The following is a 25469-nucleotide window of genomic DNA, read 5'->3' as shown; positions in this document are numbered from 1 at the left end:
CCATGTCCGACGTGCTAGCTACACACGGATGTCTGGAGCACGGCCACAGAATTATATGTCCTTATAATTATTATTTGGAACTATGCTGCCTTAGGTTATACGGAACCGGTATCAACCTGTTTTCATTACAATTATCCACAATCAATAGCATCCCTAATTAAAATTACAAACAGTGAAATTCTCATAGAAATCACTTTGCCACCAATTCCCAGTTGGCCAATGCCCCTTGATTCTGCAGCAGTGATTGCCTTCCTCGCAAGCTCTCCACCTCCTCCCCTCCCTTCCCTGACTATTCACAGTCCAGAAAACTGGAAGAAAGCAGACAAGTCAAGGAGGGGCAGAAAGCAGTGGGCAAGGCCAGCGTTCACCACCACCGCTGGGCACGGGCCTGGAGCCTGGCCCGGCCTGCCTCGCCCAGCTGCCCAGGGCTACGCTATTTGCTTCCCACTCTCACCTCTGGCAGGGCTAAAGTCCTCTCGGGTACTGAACACACCACGCTCCTTGTTGAACATCCCCAAGCCCTACCTCAAATGGGCTGCCCCTGGCTATCTAACTCCCACTCACCTGCGTATCAAATGCTAGCTACCCGATGAAATGTAACTTTCCACATTGGTCCAGCAAGACGTGGACATCTCTTTCTTTACCTGAGCTTTCTCGATCCATTTGAAGCACGTATTATTTTCATCCTTTCTAACCCTAAAGACTATGTGCACTGGCACATAGTGATGTGCCATAAATGTTTATTCAACATTTTTTAAAAAATCTTCCAATTCACCCCACCAGCCACTTACTTATACTCCAGGAATTTCCTGCAGCATTAATATGTTGTACCATTCTATTCTCCACTACTTTTGCTCTTTTGCTCCATCTACTAAACAGGTCCAAATTAGCCTTGTGAATACCTCCTCATCCTTTAAGACCCAACTCAAGCATAACCTCTCAAGGGGAGCCTTTCCTGCTACTCCCAAGCACTCCCCGTGGACCACTGTCCTTGCTCTTACTCCTACAGTGTGTCCCTCTTCCCGTCTGTCCCTCCTCCTTGGAGCACATGACTGCAAGGCCCCTGCACTGGCTGGTCACTGGGTCTGCACAGAGAGGAAACTCTCAAGAATGTGCCCAACAGGAAACAAGTGAGTCCCTGAATCAGTGGCTATGCTTCCCTCCTATTTACATTTCCAACACCTCCTATACTCAGTCTTAGACAAATCAAAGATCAAAACCCTCCAGAAAGTAAAGGACTTTCAGAAACACAGGAGCAGAGAGAGGGAAGGAGAAAACAAGTTAACACCCACCCCAACACACACACACACACACACACACACACACACACACACATCATAGGACAGGCAAAGGAAACCCAGAAGACGCTCCCCCAGCCCTCCCTGTATTCTACTGTATGGATCAGGAGAGCCAAAGAATCCTAAGATTCCACAAGTGGATTTTAAAATCACCACAAAACCGTTTTAAAATAAAAATAAAGCAAAAATGACTTAAGTCACTGAGATATAAATTTTTCACTGGAAAAGATCTTAGAGAGGCCAATGTTTTCAACTACAACACCAAGACATGACAATGTGCTCTATTTCGTTACAGGTTGATCATACATACTGCCTTGAAATAAACCTATGCCTCACTCTTCCATGACAAAAATTCAAGAAAACACCACTACAAATCTGAGAATAGGGTGTGGTGGTGGCAAAGTCCCCTACCATGAGGAGACACAGCCTCCTTCAGTCTCTCCACCTCAAGTCTCTCCTGGATTTACAAGAGTTCATTATAAAATACCTCAGAATCATATCTGAGAAAGAGTGCTTTTTACTTTAATATTATAACTAAGATATCTTTTAGATGTTCAGATTACAAAGTGATCTGTATATGAAATATATAAAACAATGTTCAGGGCGCCTGGGTGGCTCAGTTGGTTAAGCAACTGCCTTCGGCTCAGGTCATGCTCCTGGAGTCCCAGGATCGAGTCCCGCATCGGGCTCCCTGCTGAGTGGGGGGTCGGCTTCTCCTTCTCATCCTCCCCCCCTCATGCTCTATCTCATTCTCTCTCTCAAATAAATAAATAAAATATTTTTAAAAAATAAAATAAAACAATGTTCATTCACTAAATGGTATTTCAAGGACTTGAGCACCAGAGGGATAAACTAACAATGTTAATTTTGTATTCCTCACTGACAGAAGAGAGACAGTAATCACTACATGGCATTTCTAAATTTCAAACTAAAGGCAAAAATATATCATTAAACAGAAAGCTTTAAAACATTATATAGATAAAGCATGTAATGTACCCTTTATAATGAGTATATGAATGTTAATTTAAATTTTTTACAAAACTGAGAGATGCTGCATTTTACATTGTTACAAGCATAATTCATGTCACAACATAAAACAAACTTTTTCTATCTATATCTCTTTAGCCCAAACAACCAGCCCGAACCAAATGCTTATTTTATTTGGACACATCTGTAGATATGATGGGTGTAATTAATTGTTCAGCTAAAAATGCAATTCCAGGGTGCTTTTAATGATTTAGGTATACACAGCTTTAGCTCTCAGAACAGACTAAAAATAGTGATTTTAATTTATTCCTGCTGCCTACAATTACCCACAACCATGTATTTTTAAATATTTCCAGCCTATAAAAATTACTAATTTTTGCCACTTGTGTTTATCTGCATTTAGACTTTGATTTGGATAAATTAAGCTCTCAAGTGTTCCTTGCTTTATGAAACTCTGCATGTTGTACACTTCAACACAAATAAATGACTTGTACCATTAGAGGTTTAAATAATGTAATGTATTTCATGCTCAGCCTGAAGCTGGATTCCAATGAAGTTGCTAATGCACGTAATGATTAAGTGTAACTCAAATACTAACTGTGTTGTTGAAAACATGACAGGCAATAATTTGGTCTATTATATTCTGCCATTTAATTGCCTAGTACAGACATTCTCTGACACATTATGAAGCAATGATTTACAATTATTCAAGCTGCAAAGGTCAGAAAGTGACATTATAATCATCTACATAGAGATCCCTTCTAATGCACAAAAACTAGGTAATGCCACACACACACACACACACACACACAAAGAGTTTCACTGCATTAGTAACTTTCTATTTAAGGTTTCTTAAACCAAATAAGAATAAACAGCTCATAAGCACATTAATACACAATAGAAAATGTCTAGAATCTTTCCATGAACCTGGAGGTGACAGACTGAGAAAATGCCCTTATTCTCTCCCGATTAGGTAAGTTCTACTCAACTGCTGAACTCTACACACAAGATTCAAGACGAGACACAGGGGAAGTCAATCGGAAAAATAACCCAATCCCCAGACCAGGCGTCCTGGCACCTCTGTGAAGAGTGGTATGCAGCACTCAGCTAGCACCTCTGAGGTTTATATAGATCACAGGCCACTTACTAGTTGGCTACTAACTCTCTCTTTTTTTATTTTTTTAAGTAAGTGGCCATGAAAAAACAAAAACAGTAACCTAAACTCATCAATTTTTACCCCTCTTGTCCTAATGAAAAGACAGTATCTTCATCTGTCTAGGCACCTAATTCTATTATACCATGTTCAGTTTGTAATCAGCCAAGTGCAATAAATTATCAACACATAAAGAACAATGGAGAAGAGTAACAAAATCATTTAAAACAATGTTCTACTATGAGAAAAGTGAAACAGAGAAAGAGATACAAAAACAAACTGAATACCACAATGTTAAAGGAAAATACCATGCAAGCAAGTTTTTAAAAGCAGAAAACAGAAGTCGCTAGGGGCTGGAAGGAGGTATGTTAAAGTTATTACATTCTGATGAAAACAACCTAGAGAGAAAAAAATAAATACAAATTAAAGTCAGTAACCAAAATAACAGATATTGCAAAAAGCAGACAAATTAAAAAAAAAAAAAAAGGACAGTTAAAAGGAAGGAAAACAGTGGTCTACCATTACTAGTGCAAATTTGAGTCCATCACTAAAAACACTTTTAATCTCAAGTTTACCATCTGTACAATGGGGATAATAAACAGGAGATCAACAACAAAGTGAACGTTAATTAAGGTGTACACCAAGGCACAGCACTGCATCAATACTATTTATTATTGACAGTCTTACATTTACTATTATGTGTATGTATATACAGAGACAGAGAGTTAAATTTAAATAGATCTAACAAAACATGGTGTCTGTAAGCCACTGAGATTTCAAGTTATTTTTTTAGTAGTCAAAGGTAGAGAGCACTGATTTAGTAAAAATGTGTGTTTAACCTATTTCTAATCATATGTTCCCAACAAAATTATTAACTTCTGTATCTAGATGCTTTCTATTATTCTTATCCTCACCCCACTCACCCCATGTCGGACCCACAGCACGTGTTCATATGAGCTGCCCATTAAGTGCTCACTGTAAATACACCTATACTGTATAAGATTCCTCCTGAGGTCACATTTAGGAAACTGTACTCTTCAAAAACTGCTCCTCCTAAAAGTGAAAGTAAAATCAAAGGCTTTTTAAATGAAGTTATCAATAACAGGCTCTTAAAACAGGAATTGCAAAGCAACACATTTCTGAAATTTTTACGGCAACATGAGCACATAAAGCATGGGTAAACACAAGTGAAATCCTGAATTCTGAACCCTAGCTACCTGACAGGAATTAGACATCTAACACATTCAGATGCTTTACAAACTAACTTAAATCCATGATATACTGTAGCTAGGATTTGCCAATGAAGTGGAGAAAATGAATCTTTAAGCTCTTTTTAAGATAAAAGAAAATCAGTGTGGATCCAAACAACTGAAGTAAAAGTTTAAAAGGTAGTCTTTGTTCAGGGAGTAGCTAATGCGCAAGTCAAACTAAGCCTCAGTAAAAGTATTCAAGATACATAGTTGATGAGCATCTACATCCTTCGTATATAAAAAAAATAGGAAAAACAAGTCAATTACAAGTCATCTAAACCATGAATATTGAGCTCGAGTCAACAAAACATACTGTCATTTTCATCAATTTCACTATAAAATGAGGTTTATTTCAAGAAAAGCAAGAGGTTACTAAGACAAAATAATATAACAGTGTGAGCATTAATTTCATTTTTAAAATGTGCCTGCTCCATTATTTCTATACATTACTCAATCAGAACTCTTTGAAGAATAGTTTATCTCTTACAACTCAAGTAATGAAAAGGTTATTCATAAAATCCTAAGGGGCAGAGATGAAGGTACTGACTACCGCGGAAAGAAAAACACAGTGCAGGACCTTCTGTTTGTGACAAAATTATAGAGTTAATGTTCCTGAAAGATCACGTCACCTTTTAAAGCATGATTTTTTTAAAAGGTAAAATTTATAGCAATGAAAGCTAATGAAGAAACGCAGCATGAGCTGCTTATGCTCAGGAACTAATAGGTCCACTGAGCATTTCTAGGATTATTTAGCCATCAATGATAATGAATTGACATTGTCACCAATGTTAATGTACCAATGCTCTCTACCGCCACTAACCTGACAGCCAATTCTTGCTTTCCTCTATGTTTCTCACTTTAGCTTTTAACCTACATATTGCCCTATCCCTTCAAAACACACGAAATACAGATGCCCTGTGATATTTTTTCTTTACCATTAAAGGGTTCCAACTCATTACTGTTCTGTTTCAACTACAGAGACCAAAAGGCCTTCGATTTACTGAAATTCTTCAGAACTTTTAGCTTCACTGTGAAAATATCTACCCTATGCAAATTATCGTTATATCACTTTTAAATCAAATTCCACTTAAAAAAATTAAAAGAACTATTATTTCAAAGTCAAGTAAAATTCAATGACTACCATAATGCTAAAAGATACAATTCTGAAATCTAGATTGCTCTCTTACACACACACACACACATGCAGACCTCTAGGACAGCAGTATGAAACTCAATATATCTCTCTGTATTTATAATTCTCTATCTTGGGAATCAAATATGTAAACCACTGGTGTAACACTTCAGTGGTGTGCGGTAAGCAGTGAGCTAAGCCAAGTGTACACTATTTAAATTGGACAATCAAAGCCAATCGATCACGTATTGTTTTTGACACCACCTATGCCAGAAACTGTTCTCTGATAAAGTTTCTTCTCTTTTCCCAGACTTAGTAACCCTAATTAAAAAAAAAAAAAAAAATGGATGGATGGAATTAGATTTCTAATAATAGAGCATGCAAAAGCTGCTTAATTATTTTGCAGGAATGAGGAAGAAACTGCTGATTGCCCCCTAACAGCAAATGTCCACTGGAGTCAGGCCATTCCTCTTTCCTATAACTCATATGGTAAAAAACAATAAATGAGGTATCTTTTAAAATTCCAAGACCTAGAGCAATTAAAATGAACCATTTGGCACTCGACCCTCGCAGCTAAAATCAGTAGCAACAAAACTCATTCTCCCACTGATCTTCAGGGGGCTTTAGGGCAAAGGTTCATCTTCATTTACTTTAGCTGCAAGTCACTGAACCATCAATTCTGCCAATGAATAAATCACAGACCATGGTTAATAAAACTGCTTGCAAAGTTATTTGTAAAACTGTCTTAAGGGTCAAAAAATGCAACGGCATCCTGGAATGAAATGTACTGTCCAACAAAAGACAGAAGCTGTTTTTGACTTAAAAGATATTTTACTTGGTAGTGCCAACCAGAAGAATCTTCCCCTAAAAAAGGAAACCTACCATAACGTGTGCACATTGCATAATTGAATGAACCTGCAGTACTTAGGGAATCAGCCGTAAGAACTGCAGGTTTCTCAGGTTTCACAGAAAGTGTTTTCATATGATGCACGTACTCGCTAATTTCTCTAGATCAATAGCATTAAAATATGTTTTTAATCAGAGGTAGGGTATTAAAATCCAGCTTTGAATGTCCTGTGATATACCATAGATGTCATGGCATTTTAAAACCTTTTAAACATTTCTGCTAAATTAATTAGTTGTGCATTAAGGCATCTCAGTGCTTCCTATTAAATACAACACATCTGAGTGACAGTTTAACACCGTGAATTGGTTCTTTCGAGGAAGAGCCGTTAACTAAAAATGGAAAACAGCAAGTTTTGAAATAAAGTTACACAAAAACATACATTATACACTGTTTATTTAAGCTTCATCTCTGTGACAATCAGTAACCAGCCATCTGAAATTAAATCTTTTTCTGCCTTTCTCCTTATGGAGTATGTCCAGTCTATCCAAAGAGCCATTAATATGATTAAAATTAAAGCAGTATAGCAAAAGAAAAAAAAAAAAACACACTTATATACTCCTAAAGCTGTATTATGTATTTTTTTAATGTCTTTAAATGGAATTTACAGTTCTCTCTGGCAATGTGAATGAACATCCTATAATTTAGTCAATTTACAGATTACAGGTTCAAATTGACCTTGTAGCCCATAAAATTGCTCATCTTCAGCAGAGGATTAGAAGTGGGAGAAGAATGTCATAACTGTATTTAAGGAATTTACCATAACAATGGAAAGGAGGATACGCATGCATAATTTTAGCCACTCTTACTCATATCAGTTTTGAATTCTGAAACAATGGCTATCGTGCACATGCTTCCTGGTTCACCACGGTAGAGATGGTTTCAATTTACTCACCCACAGACGTGACACTTGTATTCCCTCATCCCAAGGTGCCTTTTGACATGGTTTCTGGCATCGCCAAGCTGAGCTGTTGCAAAATGGCATATCTTGCACTTGAATGGTTTTGATCCTAAGTAAATTTAACATAAAATATGATTTGAATTTGAATAATACATTACTGATAGTTTAAAAAGAGGCCTAGATCTTAAACCATACTTTTCATCTGTTTAGAAATTTCTGGCCCCAAAATGTAATACCTGCATTCCTTTCTAACTTGAATAGACCTGCATTCCATAATTATTCCACCAAAGAAGACTTTAATGTTTCAGTGAGTGTTCCTAACTTTCAATAACATTTCTAAGATTTAAAGTCAAAAGTGATACAGCTGAGCAGTGCTAAGTAGGTAAGATGAACTAAATAATTTTAAATATTTTTCTAACAATTTGCAAAAATATCTTTTAAAGTCATTCAACATGTAAAATGGAGCATTATAAAAACAAATGCATACAGAGTAGCCGATATTTTATAAAGTATATTTATCATCAAATAAATTTCTCAGTGGCCACCTCCCTTCCTCATATTTCTGCAGCTTTGAATTTACTCACATTAAGAAAGGCATTTCAGATTTTTTTTCTGACATTTATCCCAAATGATTCACTACATTACTATGTTAGTAGCACACAATGTAAGAATATACAATGGATAAGTTATTTGCTTTTATGATCATTTTATAGCCAAAAATCTGTGATGATTCTGCAAACCAGCACTACTGACATTTTATTTATTGATTTCAAGAACAAATATTTCAACATAAAAAGCACAGTACCACAATTTTTTTTTAAATTTCACAAAGATTAACCTATACTCAAATATGAGAAGACAAAATAATTTCAGCATCGACAAACCTAGTGTCAGGAATAGATAGACTGTAACTGGAACATAGTTACTAGCAGATAATCAGTACCCACATTAATGAGAGCAACACTCCTTTAAGTGCAACATGTATATACCATTTTTCAATTTTCTAACCACTAAATCCTCAAATAGATCAAAATCATAAAAATCACAGTCTAAAATCAGTACAATATGTTTCCAGATCTTTCGTATCATGTTTAGTACCTATTTGGTGAAATACCCCTTCTAATATAGTTAGACAGAATATGATATATGTGAACTTCAATAAATATACAAAAAAGAGCTCAAATAAAAAAATTGCAATAAATCATATTTGATCAATGAACCTTTGTGCAGTGCCCTTGAAAAAAATAATCCTCCAAGAATACTTTGTTGAAATTGAAGCACTCAGTAAAAAATTTTAGAGTCTTAAATTTCAATTTAATTCCCAAAAGCTGACAAAAAAAGTGAAGCATTTAATTTTAATCTTCTAACAGAAATAAAAAAGTCAACAGTACTAAGCACGGGCAGACAAGGTTGAATATTTCACAGTTCAATGACAATGAAGCCAGATCTCTTAATACTTCCATTTCTACTGTTAGAAGTAGATGTAAAATATATTTAGCACCTGAATGGTTATATCTAGTCAGCTTTATATGTTTAAATGTCAAAAGCAGGTTGAGACTGCAGCTTACAGCAATCACATTCTATCAATCACATTAGAAACTACAGTTTATTTAAATGATTCTGATAAAACTAAGCCTATTACTACCTGGAAACACTTCATCTCGACACAGAATTCTATAAAAGGACATAGAAAACAAAAGAGTGAGAGAACCAATTTACCTGCACTTTAAATTGAAATGCATTAAAGGTAATAAGGCAATTAGGAAATTATTAATTAACAATAACATCAGGACTCCAAAGAAAATAAAGTCGTCAACATTTGCATTACAGGTTTGGTGAAAGCATCTCAAATCTCCTGTGGATGTAGGTTTTTGTCATGGTCCCCCTGCACTGCCACTGAGCGGAGTCCCTCGTGTGTGAGCACAGGTGCAGACCTTTCACATTACTCGACGTGGTTCCTCAGTGGAAAGTTCTAGTTCCTCACTGCTAGTCTGCTAGTGTGTTGACAACACATAAATGAGTAATTCTGTTGACTGCTTTCGCGCAGAAATCACGGAGGTCCTGACTATTTTTCACATCATATATTCAGAACAGACTGTGTTAACATCTCCTTTCTGTGCCATAAAAATTCCAGGAAGTGGAGATAATACTTTCCTGCATAAGGAAAAAAAAGGTCCTCTTTTTTCTAGTAATGTTTCCAGTTTAAGCTTGCTAGGCACATCCCAAAATGAATCCAGGCATACTGTTTATAAGGCAAAATTTGTAAAGCCACGTATTTCTAAATTTATCTTTCTTGCAAGTGTAATGTGATTATTATAAACTGTCAATATTATTTTAAATAGTTCCATTCCCACGTACAGCATTATCCACAGTAGGTTTTCTTCTTTTAATCTGGCCTCTGGGGTTTTTTAAAAGGGAAAAAACAAAAAACACTCTCTAGGCTTTCCAGCACCTTACAATTTTACCAAAAGAATTCCAAAGATTTTTAAAACTAAGTCTTCAGTCAGACCTACAACAGCCATTCCTCACCATCATTCATGGCTAATTGCTATGCATACATGGATATGAGGTGAACATTAAAAAAAATGAGGTCTTAAAGAATGTATAGAACCCATCACCTAATGCTTCTCCACAACAGCCTCAAGGCTACAACCCTCCTAACCGCTGAACACTTCACTCTGTCCTTCACTCATTCGTTCACTAAGTAACACCTTGAGCCAACTCTGTGTGGGGCGCGGGGATGAAGAGTGAACAGAGCGGAGCCCAGGCCCTTCCCAGGCTTGGAATCAACAGACCAACTCTCCTCACCATCTCTTCTTAAGCGGATTCAGCTTCTAAACTCTCAGATACATATTAAGTTAAACACTACCAGCCCTCACGTGAGACTTTTTCAGTGAAGTCACACAACTCCCTATCTCCCTGCTTGTGAACATTTCCAAACAGCACAAGTGACCCCACGCGCTCAAAGCATCCAATGAAGGGCTTCTGACAGTCTTCTAGTCTAATGACATCCGCTAGCCATGTCTTAGGAAAGGAAAGCTCTAGCCTACAGAATAGTGCAGGAGAGAAAATGAACAGCTGTCTCTGCACCCCTGATGTAAGGGGAGAGGCAACACTGCCCTCTCTGCTCATGCTAATGACTTCACACAAGCCAAGGCACAGGAAAACTCTGCGGTGCTTTTTTCCTACAATTCTTGACAACCAAAACTCATTTATTTCTTAGAGTACCACTTTTATCGTGCTAAGGATGGGAAGAAAAGGTGACATAAAATATACAGTAAATCACAAAATATGAAAACAGGGATTGGAAGAGTAAGTCCTTTTCCAGTTAACCATTAATAACAGTCTCTGCATTACTACTTCACGGGCATAAGCAAAGTATCAGAAAAGCGATTGATTTTAAGATGCCCCAAGGGGGGGGGGGGGAAACCAACCCTGGATCAAAACTGGGAGACAACATCCCCCAAAATGTGGCTTGAAAACTGAAATGGCAGACTGGTATTGTGTCTGGAGGAGCGGGGCTCTTTGTGGTGCTTTGGAACACAATAAAAAATGTACTTGCTGATAAGCCCAACAGAAGATGTTAAAAAGTATGCTAACTTTTACTAAATGTTACAATCAATGATGTAACATATATAAGTAGGGTTACTTTGTCACATATTGATAGTTACCTCACTTTCACATCCACATTAACTTGATTTTAAATGCAATTAATACATATAGTCAAGGAAGACTAATGGACTACATTCTGCACTTAACCTAGTGGACGTTTTCAAATGGCACAAGTGACCAGTGCAAACCTATTTTGCATTGTAAACGACTAAATAAATCTTAATGGATTAAGAATGATCAGCTATCAACACACAAGGGAAATTAAGTGCTGAAATGCCTACATTGATTATTTTAAATTATTAGCCTTACTCTGTTCTTGAATTTGTATGCTTTTAGTGAGCTTTAACACATTTACAAGACTTATTGACTATAATTACAAGAGAATTCAAGTAATGGACACATCAATTATAAGCAACATGTCTTGACCAGACAGTTGCATAAAGAATTCTAAAAAGAGGTCCATTAGCATCTTCCTCTTAGTTTTATTCAGTTTTTATCTGCCTTTAGAGGGCATGTTAAAAAAGTACATACCTTTTACACATGTGAACAAGCCTGATTTCTAAAAGCCAGATCACTCCATAAAGTGAGCAAACACAGTGCTGACAGAGGTATAAATAATGCCAAGAAAGCAGTATTTGGATTTATTCCCCAACAAGAGCGTCACTGCATGAAGAGTTGGGACCAACAGTACAATGTTTGTATTTACCTAGATTAATCTTATGCAGGTTGCCCTCTTACTTTCTTCAATGAAAAACTTTTATCTATCTTTAATCTCCCTAAACTAGTAATATTTCATACTCTTTTGTCTTCCTCCTTGTAACCATGCACTAAGTTTCAAAAACTGCATGAATTTAAAGTATAGCTTTAATAATAAGCCATTATTTAAAAGTACAGTAAAATAAACCTTACAGTTTTAATGAAAATATGTTCATTGAAATGTGAATTTATTATTCAAATCCACTCATAAATTCAACCATGGAGACAGAACTTGTCTAAGCAGAGCACAATGATTTAGAAAAGCTGTCTATTTAAAATAAAGAATGTATGGCAGGTTTATAGAAACAGTGCAGTGAATTTTTACATAAATTTAGAACAGTGGCTTATGCATTTTCCACAAAAAAAAAGTTTAAAAAAAATTTCCACCCCCAAATTAAACATTAAAATGGAACACTACATTTGACAGAGCACAGAAACTAAATCAGGTGCTGCCTTCATGAAAATCAAATCCCCAGGACATACTAACTTTGAATAGTGTTCACTAATTTTGATCCTTGAAAGTAGAATCTTGTTGCCTGGGAGTTACACTTTTCAATATAAACCATCTGGCAATGAATAATTTTAAATCCCTAAAATTCTAAGAAAATTTTTATAATTTCATTCCTCAAAAGCCATTTAATATGTCCTCTGAAACCCACCATGCCCCTTAATAGCTACCTTGGAAAACCAAACAATTAGGACTCAGAAGCAACTGGAAAGCTGTTAAGAGATAGGACTCTAACAAAGGCAACAGGGGGGCAAGGCTTTTTGATAAAATGAAAAGAAATTTGTCAAATAACCTGCCTTGGAATCACTAAGGCTTAATTAACTTTGGAAATGTTAAATGTCCACACTGACTTATGGCAGATGTCCGGAGTGCCACCCAGCAGGGTCACGTGAGCCAGGGGGAAGGCCAACAACCAAATGCAGCACGGACTCCAAATCTGGATGGGAACAAACATCCCAATTTTATCCTCCGTTTGCACTTTATACGTCAACACAGGTTTGTGGAAAGGTACATACCTGTATGAGTGCGAATATGGGCTAGAAATGCCATCGAATTGCTACTTCGACACATCTTCCCGCAATACTTGCAAACATTTCCCTGATTTTCTTCTCTCTCGCGGTTGATTTGCTCAGTGTCTTCCACTATGTACTTGTTCACCTCCCGGAGCAGTTCTTCATGCTGCCCTTTAATATGTAGAAATAAATTCTGTTCTGAATCAAAGGGCTCCGTACATTTGACACATTTAAAGGTGGCCCCTCCCTCCGGAAGCTCCTCTACACTGGCCTGTTCATTTCTCATATGGCCAGCACTGGCCAAATGCTGATGGAGGTTGCTCTCTGTGTAGAATGATTTTCCACACAGTAAACAATGAAAGTGTTTCTCTTTTGTAGGATGTTTCATGGCTATGTGAACATTCAGTCCACTCAAACCATCTGCTAAGAAGCCACAATCATCGCAACGAATTCGTGTGGATTCACCGAAGGAACTACCTTCAGATTTCTTCTTTTTCACACCTTGAGCACAGTCTTTTAAGGGCAACTCATTAATCCTTACGCCTGTTGTTACCAGACCCTCTTCGGATGGGTCTAACAAATCTCCATCTTCAGGGTTCTTTATCCTTATTATGGAAGAATCAAACCGGCCAAAACTGTACATGGCCTGTCCTTTGTCATCAATACTGATTATAGTCTCATAAACATCATTACTTTCAATTGTGCTATCAGAAGCTGGACCATCCTCTTCCAAAATAATTTTCGTTTCATGTTGGGAATTCATCAGAATTTCCTTGTTCTCCAGAACAGGGTCTTCTTGGATATCTTTCAAATCCTCCGAACTCTGCACACTCCCAATTTCGTTCTGACCACCGCTCTCCAGGCTTAGCTCCTGCCTTGTCCTTGTCATCACATCAGGGACAGTGCCGTCAGCCAGATGCCCTCCCCTGAGACCTCCAGGACATCCATGTTTGCTATGGGCTTTATGTGCATTCTCCCCTGCCTGGCCAACATCACTCTCACTGAGCATGCTCGCATCGCCACGGTCATTCAATGTGCTATGGGCTCTCTCCACTGCCTCATAATCCAAAGCTGAGCTTCCTGAATTCTGAAATCTGCCTGGGGAGCCACAATTAGAGGAAATATTAAGGGATACCATCTCCTCGGGTTTCAGAGCTTTATCCTTGGCCAGGGGCTGTTGGAAAGTTTCACAAAAGGAATGATCTTCACTGAGATTAGATTCTTCTTCAGTCTCAATCTCTACAGAGGTGGGAGCACGGAGGACCTTAGACACATCTAGAGTAGTACCTTCATCCAAAACACAACAATCATTAGTACTTTTAGATTTCAGAATTTCTTCAGATGGCTGGTCTGATATTATTTGATATTCTCCAGAATTGGGTTGGTGCTGCTCTTCGGGGATAATGATATTTTTGGACACGTCTGCAGAACTTGCTTCTACGTCAGAAGAGGTCAGGTAAGACTGCCTTTTCAACTTGTGTTTTTCTGTGGCTGCATGCCTAGTCATCTCTCGACGAGTCACAGCATAGTAATCGCAGGCCATGCAATAAAAAGCAAATTCTTTTGTATGTTTCCGTTTTATGTGCAGTTCTAGAGAAGCAGAAGAGTGAGCATTAAACTCACAGTGTACACACTTGTTATCACTCATACCCGTAACATCTCTCTGAGAGCATGTGTCCACCTGCTGGAGAGGGTCCTCTGGTTCTAGAGACATTTGTTCCTTTTTATCAGTAAGCTGACTGTTGACTTCCCCATCTGTAGAATGAAATACATTTTCAAATTCAGCTTCAGTTGGATTTCCATGCTCTGCCACTGGCTTTTCTGCAGTGGAGATATCTGATTCCGCTGACCTGTTAGCATGTTCATCTGAACCTGCTGAAATGGCAGTCTTTCTACAGGCTTCAAGGTTGCCCCCTTCGGGGCCAACAATGATATCTGAACTCTGCTTGCCATTTGCTTCTACTTCTACACGTCCTTTATGTTTCTTGGTGGCACAGTGACGCTCCATATCTCCCTTGGTTACGGTGTAATACTTACACACTTTGCATAAATAACTGTACTGGTGACTGTGTTTCCGTCGAATGTGAACGGTCAGGTTGGTAATACTAGAGGCCAAGAGACCACAGTGAGAGCATGTCCGCGAGATGTTACCTTTGGGTCTCCCTCTCTTTGGAGTAGCGGTCAAAGCTCCTTCAACCTCTTTGGTGGTAGCACCAGACTGTGGCACTTCCTTGCTAGTCAGTAGGCTCTTTTCAAGATAGGAATGCTCCTGCAACTGCACCCCTTCTACATGGCCTTCGATCCTTCCGTTTCCAGAAATGTGAAACTCTTCTTTTTTGTCATTTGCACCTATACACACCCTTTCAATACATTCTTCAAAACTTAAGCCAATGTTGTTTTTCTTGGCATTTTCAAGATGCTTGCTTCTCTTAATGTGCTTCTCCATTCCTTCCTTGCTCAGCGAGTAAAGATTACACGCTTTACAAAGAAAGTGATAGTCCTGGCCATGCCGGAGCTTGATGTGTCTTGTGAGAACAGTGGAAGACCGCGTTTTATAAAAACACTTCTTACACTGAAACTGAGGCTTACTTGAATGCCTCACTTCATGTCCATGGCTTACCCTGGACTTAGCAGGTTCTTCCTGAGCTGCTTTACCTGACTCACTCACAGGATCTTTTATATTTTCTGATTCTAAAGTACTTAAGGGTAAAGTTTGTAAAGCCAAATCACTGTTAAATGATTGGGAAGTCTTTGGTTGAACCAATAAACGAATATGCTTCTCAGTTGTTGTGTGTTCTTCCATGTCTTTCTCAGACAAGAACAGATTGCAAGGAGTGCAAAGAAAACCCATATTGTGCTTTTCTTTCATGTGGTCTCTAAGATTTAGTTCATTCTCAGAAATAAATGAACAGCACTGACAGCTGAGGCCAGTGGCAGTGTGCAGATGCTGGTGGTCGTGCAAATGCTTGTCCAAGTCCCCCCTCGACAAGACGGAAAAGCCACACACCTGACAGCAAAGCTTCACCTCTCCAGTGGGGCCCCTCTCCCCATGGCTCTCCACGTCTGTTCTATTTGTTGCTATGTGACCACAGTCTGTACAAGCACACATCTGATGATCAGTAGCTGGCCTCACCGTCCCAGAGCGAAAGGAGCACGCGACATGGCAGCTTCTTTTGTCCTGCGTCAGGCCCAGGGTTTCTGAGGAAGTCACACACAGACTGCGGACACCGCCACTCGTTTCTATGTGATTGGCTACAGATTCTGCCTCACTTGTCTTCACCTGGGTTCTAAAGTGTTTCATATACATCCTCTGGGTATCATTAGCTCCTCTTTTACTAATTCCTGAAAGATTAAACCTTTTCTTGGCCTGGCCTTTTAAAGAAAATGTGCCAGTTCGCCGTCGGAAGCTACTGCCCAGCGTGAGGATGTTTCGCTCGGTTCTTGGTCTCGAGCTTGCACTGACACTGTGTGCTGCTTGCAGGGTATTTTTGGTAGATTCTAATTTATCAAAGAGACCCTCGGAGCTTACCAATGCTCCTAACGTTTTACTTTTACTCTGGTTTTCAGGATTTCGAGCTATACCAAGGGAAGTTACGTTTTCTTCAACAATCTCTACTTTTTCTGATGAAGTATTCCTAGACGGCATCATTTCAACAAGAAGCTCACAGCCACTTCCACCCTGCTTAGAAACGCTTCCTCGGAAATCTTTAAATTTGCTTCCAACATTTCGTAATCCTTTTGAATCACTAGTCTTTGCTATTGGTTTAGAAGCTCTCGGTTTTCCGCGAACATTTTTTGTTCCCATGGTACATGGTTTCTTCGGAAAGGGCTGTTTTGTTAAGATCTGTACAAATCCTCCACGAGCAGCAAGATTCTGACGCCGGAGGTGTGTTTTGCCAAGATAATGTGCATTCAACAGGTTTTCTTCCACACACTGAAAGCCACAGAGATCACAAGAAAAGACCTGCTGTGGCCCATGTGTCTGTCTGACGTGCACATGTAACGCTGCACCATTCTCTGCGGTGTGGCCGCAGTGGCAGCACGCGTGTTCCCTAGACGGCTGCGTGTGGCACTCAGCATGCTTCTCCAGCTCCGCGCAAGAAGAAAACAAATGACCACAGACGTTGCACTTGAGAACCGTATCTACATTTCCAATGGTACAACTAACACTGATCTCTTTCATGGGGGAAGGAAATTCTCTTTCCGGATCAAGGGAAACCACTTCCTGAGCAGACGTTTTCTCAGGGTCTGTTTTCAGAGAAACAGCATCAACAGTGCTAAAGTTGCAAGGAGGGGAGAAAGTAGTGGGAAGACAAGTGCCTCCATCCGGGCATTCCCTCAGGAGGGTCTCCTTCACCGTCTCACCTAACGGGATATGCACTTCTGGGACTATGCTCTCAGAAGTTTCTAGCCCGGGAACGCCCTGCTCTTCAGACTTTAGGTGCTCTGCCTCGGCTGATAATTTCATTCGTTTGGAAGCATGTTTGTTTCCGTCTTCCACCACAGTGACACTGCCAAAGTGTGAGGATTCTGAAAAACCTCTTTTGCTGGTGCAATTCTCTGAGGAATTTGCTATCACATCAAATACGGGCCCACAATCTACATCATTAGTTGAAGAATTTCTAGAGTCTTTTGCTTCTTTGTTTCTGTTTTCATCCTCATCATTCTCTGGCTTCTTCTCAGTATCCATTATGAATAATGTGCTGCTGCTGTTTCTTGCGTCAGGGCAGCTCACTTGGCACTCATAACCTGTGCAGAAAATAAACACGTTGTTAAAGCTCTGAACGTAGAGAACACACACACATATTTTGTCCAAAGTCAACATAAAGTGACACACTGAATGAAAAAAATTTCATAGCCTCAAGATTTCCTTCATATTGAGATGCACTCAATGGCACGTGTGAAGTCCTTATGAAAAGGACGAAGTCAGATCTGGGGAACAGTATCATCAAGCTGCTGACTCAGGAAGCAACACTACAGCATCTCTGATGGAAGAAGTGCTCCCAACCAGCTTGCAAAAAAACTCCCATGAGTCAATTCTCTTTACTAGTACATTTCAGCTTACTATTTTTTTTTTTAAATAGAGAAGCCGTCTTCTCAAATTTCATTTCAGTGAAACCCCCGTCTGTGAAACAGATCCCAAACAAAACTGCTGTGATGCAAGCCAGGAAGTCGGGCCTTCCCCTCTGTAGTCTCCCAACCGAAGCCCAAACCCCAGTGTGAAACTTAAAGACAACTGCTTCATCCTTTCCCCTGCAGCAACGAGCCTTACCATGATTTTTCTAAATATACCCTAATTAACAACATGCACATTGTCATCGCATATCACTACTCCCGCTCAAACTCTCCTGCCAAAGAAAAGCCCCTCCTATTCCCACTGTCAATCACCGGTTTCCTCGTCTAACAGCCATTCTGTACCATCTGAAGGTTAATGACAATCAGAAACCTCAGCAGGAGAGCAGGATTAATGAAGCAAATTTGGGGAGGAGAAAAGAATTTCACTGAATAAAATGCTTTAAAATCAATAATATTGATTTTATTTTTCATTATGCTATTTAATTCAATTAAAACATACCATTTTTCCATTTACATTACACCAGGATTGGAATTTTTAGCCAAATGCCATTGGATTTGATGTTAATAAAAAACCACCAATTATGGCCTCAAAGCTAACGATAACTATTTTTAACTATTTTAACTACTTTTTTCATAACAACGACAAACCCAATAAAGGCTATTGTTCTGACTCTGCTAACAGTGGGGAATAAAATATATTTATGTGATACCAAAAGCATGAGCAACAAAAGAAAAAATGGATAAACTGGGCTTTATCAAAATTAAAAATTTCAAATGACAAAGTAAAAAAACAACCCACAACGTGGGGAAAACTTTTTGTAAATCATATACCTGACCACAGGACTTAATCTAGAACATATTGAGAACTCTGGCAACTCAATGATAAAAAGATGAACCAATTTCTAAATGAGCAAAAGGGGCTCACTATGTACTTCTCCAAAGAAGATACATAAACAGCCAAAAAGCACATGAAAACATACTCTATCAGTAGTCATTAGAGAAATGCAAATCAAAACCATAACGCAAGACCATTTCATACTCATTAGGACGGCTAGAATCAAAACATCAGACAGTAACGAGTGTTGTTGAGGATGTAGAGACATGAGAACAACCACACAAAAGCTAGTGGGGATGTAGAACAGTGACGGCACTTTGGAAGAGTGGCAGTTCCTCCAACGACTAAGCATGGAGCTACCATACAGCCCGTCAATCCCACTCCCAGGTCTACGCCCAAGAGAAGTGAAAACATTTGTCCTTGCGAACACTTGTATACAAATGTTTACAGCAGTACTAGTCATAATAGCCAGGGGGTGGAAACAACCCAAAGGTTTATCAACAGATTAATGGAAAAACAAAATGAGGTACATCCATATCCACATGATGGAATGTTCGGCCGCATAAAGGAATGGTACTGCCATATGCCACAGTATGCGTGAACCTTGGAAATGCTAAGTGAAAGAAGCCAGTTACTACAGACCACATAGCACAGGAAACGTCCAGAACAGGAGCATCTATAGCTATATATAAAGTCAGCCAGTGGTCCCTCAGGGCTGGGGGAGGGGAGCAAGTCAGGGGGTGAAAGCTAAAGAACACAGGCTTTCTTTCTGAGGTGGTGAACATGTTCTAAAATTTACTGTGGTGATGGTTGCACATGTCCGTGAATATACTTAAATCCATTAAATTGTAGTTCAAATGGATAACGTGTGTGGTATGAGAGTATCTCAATAAAGCTGCTTAAAAACATATAAATTGTCGAATATAACCTACAACACAAAAACATCTTGTATTTGTTACTGTGTTACAAGAACAGACTGTACCATTCTTGTAAAAGAGTGAAAAAGATAAATGTACATAGTTTCATTACACTTATAAGATGTTTACCATTTCTCAGGATGTGATCCAGAAAACATAAATTAAGTAAGAGGTTAACAGATGTTTGGGCAGGAAAAACAAACGCCTGGTCAAATAAGTTTAGGAAACTCTGGTTTGAACCGAAGTTTCTTTACCATAGGATGTCTCAGCACACAAGCATTTCCAAAACCAATTTCATTACAGAACTCATTATTTATAAAGAATCAAAAGACCAGTTCTAACACCCTTTAGAAAATGCTCCTTTAAATAAAGCACTGGTTCTGCTACTCAACATTTGTAATTAAAGAGTAAACGGGGGTGGGGGGGGGAATGCAGCATCCATCTGTTCCAAAAACATCACCGAGTACCTACTATATGCCAAGTACTCTTGGTTGTAGATACTGGAATTACAGCAAAGAACAACATAAAACCTCTGCCTTACATTATAAAGGGTAGGACAATTTTTTTTAAAAGAAATAGTGCCCAGTCCAGAACATCTACTTGAAGAAGAGTCACAGGGACTGGATTTACTCTCATGCATGAAACAACTAAAAAAGAAAAAAACAGACAAAATCTATGAAACAAGAGCATAACACTCGACATCAGAAACTAAAGGACAGTGATCAGAGATGAGATGCAAACAAGAGGAGTCCCAGCTTACAGCCTGGAGAAATGACCCAGGCCACAGCACAGCAACGGGATCCCAGACAGAGCCCAGGGGTCTCCCAGTGGAGCTGAGGGGCAGCTAGAATCTGTAGGGCAGAGTCAGAGAGAGGAGAAGCCCGGAGACCTACAGGGAGTCCCTCATGGGTGCCCTATCAAGATAGAGATGACTCCCCTCCATTTTCCCCAGAAATTGTCTCCTACCCCTCTCACTCACTCCCAGGTAACTCCCCCTCCCTGAGGCAACCACTGCCCAGTCTTCTTCTGCAATGAATTAGTCTCGCCTGCCCCGGAAGTTCATATAAATGGAATCAGACAATAGGCCGCTTGCAGGGAAGAAGGGTCTGCCCTCTTTTGCTCAATGCGGTGTTTCTGTTGCATGTATTAACAGTGCACGCGTCCCACTTCAGTGAGAGCAGAGTTCTGTTGTACGGGTACACCACAATTCCATGGATGGACACCTGAGCTGTTTCCCCTTCTTTGGCTATTATGATAAAGCCGCTATGAATATTCTCAAACAACTCTTTTTATGAACATATATGTGCATTCCTTTTGTGTAAATACCTCAGGGTAGTAAGGCTGGACTACAGGGACAGATGTGTATGCTAATCTTGTGACAAACTGTCTGCTTGATTTTCTTACATAGCTACCAGCAACGTCAAATTTTGACTGATCCACACATTCTCACAAATATTTGATGCTGTCAGTCTTTTCAATTTAAGTCATTCCAGTAGGTGTGTACGGCTCTAATCTGCACTTCCCTGATGACTACTGATGGTGCCGAATAGTTTGTTATGTGCTTTATGAAATGTTTGCTAGCCTTTTGCCCACTTCTTACACAGGTTGTCTATTTTATTATTGAGCCGGAGGAGCTGCTTATGTGTTCTGAATATAAATCACTTGTCAGAGGTTTCACAAATATTTTCTCCATTTTATTAATGTCTCTTGATAAGCAAGAGTTTGAAATTTTGATAAAATCCGGTTTTTTTCCTGTTCTGGTTATCTGTATGTCTGGTTTATTCTGTCTCCCCATCCTAGAAAGTAAGAGCATGGTTTATTTTATCCACCCTTACATCCGAAGAGCCTAGAACAATTCCAAGCACATATAAGGTACTAAAATAAACAAATACCTCACAGTGGTATAAGAAATGTCTCTTGCCCAAGTATTTATAGGTAAAATGAAACATGCCCGAGATAACACTTCAGAACAGCCCAGCAGAGGGGCATAGTGAAGGCTATGTGCTGATAATGATTAACGCTGAAGGACAGTTACATGGAAATTCAGGATATTATCCTACCAACTTTTGTATATATCTGTATATGTACATGTTTGAAAATGTCCATAACATAACTTATGTTTAACATTTTTAATGTTTTTCCTAAAATGGTGTGAATTCTCTTCCTTTCAATGAGGAGTCCAACCATGCCTTCCCCTTCCAGCACTCCTCTGACACACTACCACACTACCTTCACTGTGGACACCAGCAGGAGATTCCTCTTCCGAAGTATATGTACAGACAAACACTAACTTAGGGAGGACGCACACACATACACTTATGCAGAGTGAATGTTCTCATGATGGAACATACTACTACATTTTTACAGACAAAAGAGGGACAACTGCATTAATATGCACACACAAAATAATGAAACCCTTTATTATCTTCTATATAATGCCTCCAAAAATTTTAAAAAAGGAGAAAATATTTCTACACTTACTTCCCAACTGATTTTTTAAAATAATGAAATAACTCAACATCTCATTTTATCTAGAAAGAACACTGAACATTCAACAAATATATACCGAGGGCCTACCGCATGGAGGTAACTATAGTGCTACCACCAACGCGTTCCTTGCCCTCACCAGGCTCTTGCTCTATTAGGAGCCATGTGACAAACACGCAGAGGAATTCTAACACGAGGCCACGTGTGAACGTGTGGGACAGGAACTAAGATCTACGGCTGTGTAAATGAGCAAGGACTCATACTTCCAAGCAGAGTATTTGGCCCAAAGAGCAGAAATATCATCTGAGCCAAACATGGGGAAACTGAAACTGCTTTTTTATTTTTTTGACAGAGCAGGTAGGAACAGTGAAATAAGTCAGGTAGAAGAAAGGGATTAGGCAAGGCCACACAACACCTGCAATGCAAGCACGCAAGACTGTCATCCACAGTCTGAAGAGCTACGGCGCTGGCTTTCTACCCCAGAGCGACTGAGAACAAAGCGGATGATCAACCAAGACATCACACAAGGCTCTGAACTGAAAGTTGGAATCTATTCAGTAATGCCAATGAGGAGTCACCAAAACACAGCACTACTTTAGGATGACTAATTTTTCAGTATGCACAGCATATCACAGGTACAGAAATTACAGAAAGAATGCCTTCCAATAGTTTACGTTACAAGGCCCAGAACTAGAATTGATGTCGGTAAGCAGGAGTGTAAGATGATTTAATAAATATCTTAAAGTGATCTAGAGGAGATTAAACAGAAATGAGAATATTTATGCTAATATAAATTAAACAGAAGAGTCTGCCACAGAAAGATTATTAGAACAAGCACCAAACTGCCAGTGGAGATGGGGGAGAATCCAAAACTCACCCAGCTGGGACAGTTTCAGTGCACATTTTTCTGGAGGCAAATTTCATTCATTCACTCAACAAATATTTATAGAAAGCACCTTAAATTTTCTCAGAAACAAAGCAAATGAACAGGTAGGGGACTTGCTGCCAACCGTTAGAGTAAGTCAGTCATAATCTCCGTTTCTTCTCAAAGTACTGGTACCAGTGGAGAAAGAGAATGAGTCTCCGATATCCTCCCAGATTAAGGTTTCAAGATTCAGAAGACCTAGGAGGTGTCTACACTAAAGTAATGGGATATATTATTAAACCAATCTTCCTAAAGCGTATGTTTCCTATACGAATCCATCCATTACCATTCAACACATCCTCACTGTGCCACAAAGATTCTCAAATATGCAATTCCATTTATAGTAGGTACTCATCCAAATTCCCAGCCAGTTGCTCCTTGAGTTAAAAAGACAAAGAAACAAGTAAGCTGCATGTAATTTTATCATCTTCAATTTCACCTATAGATTATTAACTCACCAAGAATCTGTCATGAAAGAAAAGTTCCTGCTCTAACAGAAATAGTGTCTGCTATGGTTTAAAATTCTTTAAAAAGCTGCAAGAGAGAAATCAAAACATTCATATGTTTTTTTTTTTTTTAGACACTCATATACTTTTTAAGAACAAAATCAAACAAATCAATAGCAGCCTTCTGATGACACCTGGTGGCCAGTGCTCACAGGAAGTTTCTTTCAGCCTTTTAAAGAAAGAACTTCGGGAACTACTCACCCATTCCACGTGCTATCTTTACTCTGGGCAGCACGCATGAAATCCCTCCCTTCGGTTGTACTTTTCACTCGTTCCAATCTCATCTTCATTTCTCTCTTCGTCCCTTTTCTCCTTTCTGACGTGTACATGTGCAGGGAGCTTGAGCCCTGGCTCACGCATGCTCACTTTCTCCCTTACATGCTCACACACACACTCTCTTGCTGGTGTGACAAAGCCCCCACACTAGAAACCACCTCTCCCTGCCTCCCCGCCACGGCATCTCACCCCTCACCCCTCCTGCCCTCACCCCAGCTGGCGGTGCAAGCAGTGTGAAGTTAGCCTGTGTTGGCACCAAGTCAACAGTAAGATCACAGCAGGGGACACACGTGCAGGACAGCAGGTGCACACACACACACATGCATGTATAAAAACTCCCAATGGTCTTTTGTCCCTTCCCTTTGGGGAGTTCAAAAAAGAATGAACTCCAGACGTCATTAGGATCTGGCAGTAAGGATTCTCTCCTCCCAGAAGGACCGGGTAAGACGTAAGACTTCCGACAAGCCTGTTACGAGCTGCAGAAGTGACAGGGCAGTGAGTCAGGGGTACGTGGAAACCAGTGGACTACTCAGATTTCTTCCATCTGCCACTTCTAACTATAGACTTCCATATACGGAGTGGCAATTTGTAACAGAGACCATAAAATATTAATGTCTGATCCTACAAAGAAAAAAAATCACTTTTCTCTGAAAATGCTTATAAGTTGAATGAACTCTTCCATGACAACAGAGTATAATTTAACACCCTAAAAACCATTCACTAGATAACATCAGAGACAACTTGACCACTAGGGATAGATGTGTACGTAGTTGTGGTTTATGCACCATTCAACCAGTGCATGAACACTTCAGTCCAGTAAAACCCACATCTTCGTTGTCCACAGAACAGGCCACAGTGCATTCCTAAGTAGTAAGTTTGTAGGCACGTCCACTTCCTCACCCAGGAAAAGGCCTGCGGGTGTTTAAAATGAGTCCACAGATCGTCTGACACTCCCTTCAAAGGACGAACCCTCATTCTCTCCCCTTGGTGTGCGCTGGCTTCACTGACCTGCTTGTAAGGGACAGAAAATAGTGGAAGCAGGACCTCTGACTCCGGAGACCAGATCATAAAAGGCACGAGCTCTCTGCATGCCCACTCTCTGGCCTGCGTGTTGAGAGGACATTCTTGCAGCCTTTGGGTGGGGAGGCCCACAGGGCAAGAGAGGCAGCTCCTGCCAAGAGCCAGAGAGGACGGGCGCTCCTGCCAGCAGCTCCGCCAGCCCCAGGCCAGGCTATGGGGGACGGCAAGCCCCACAAGAGCCTCACTGCTGGAGAAACCTGGGGCCAGAACCTTCCTGACCCACAGAAACCAGGAGGTAAAAGACGCGTGCAGCTTCAAGCCACTGAGTTCTGACATAATGTGTTACGTAGTGACAGAGAACTAAGAGAAGGCCCTTCTCTCCTGTCCACCTTGGCAAGAACAGATATGGCTCAA

The 25469-nt window shown here is 39.7% G+C and overlaps 1 protein-coding gene across 7 annotated transcripts in view; it reads right to left on the bottom strand.

Annotated features, from left to right (window-relative positions):
• The window catches only part of ZNF407 (zinc finger protein 407), a 443416-nt gene that overhangs the window by 399256 nt on the left and 18691 nt on the right, over window positions 1-25469 (bottom strand). For all 7 annotated transcript variants that reach the window (XR_003516866.2, XM_027575805.2, XM_027575809.2 and 4 more), the window contains exons 2-3: window positions 13017-17762; window positions 7620-7734 (exon numbers count right to left, since the gene is read on the bottom strand). Coding sequence is in view for 6 of the 7 variants with exons in the window: in XM_027575805.2 (XP_027431606.2) it covers window positions 7620-7734; window positions 13017-17703 (4802 nt within the window). In the remaining variant the exon portion in view is untranslated. The remainder of the gene's footprint in view (window positions 1-7619; window positions 7735-13016; window positions 17763-25469) is intronic.

This window comes from Zalophus californianus, chromosome 14 (assembly GCF_009762305.2).
Source record: "Zalophus californianus isolate mZalCal1 chromosome 14, mZalCal1.pri.v2, whole genome shotgun sequence".
NCBI lineage: Eukaryota > Metazoa > Chordata > Mammalia > Carnivora > Otariidae > Zalophus > Zalophus californianus.
The sequence above is the reverse complement of the archived record's forward strand: the minus strand, read 5'-3'. Positions and strand labels throughout refer to the sequence as shown.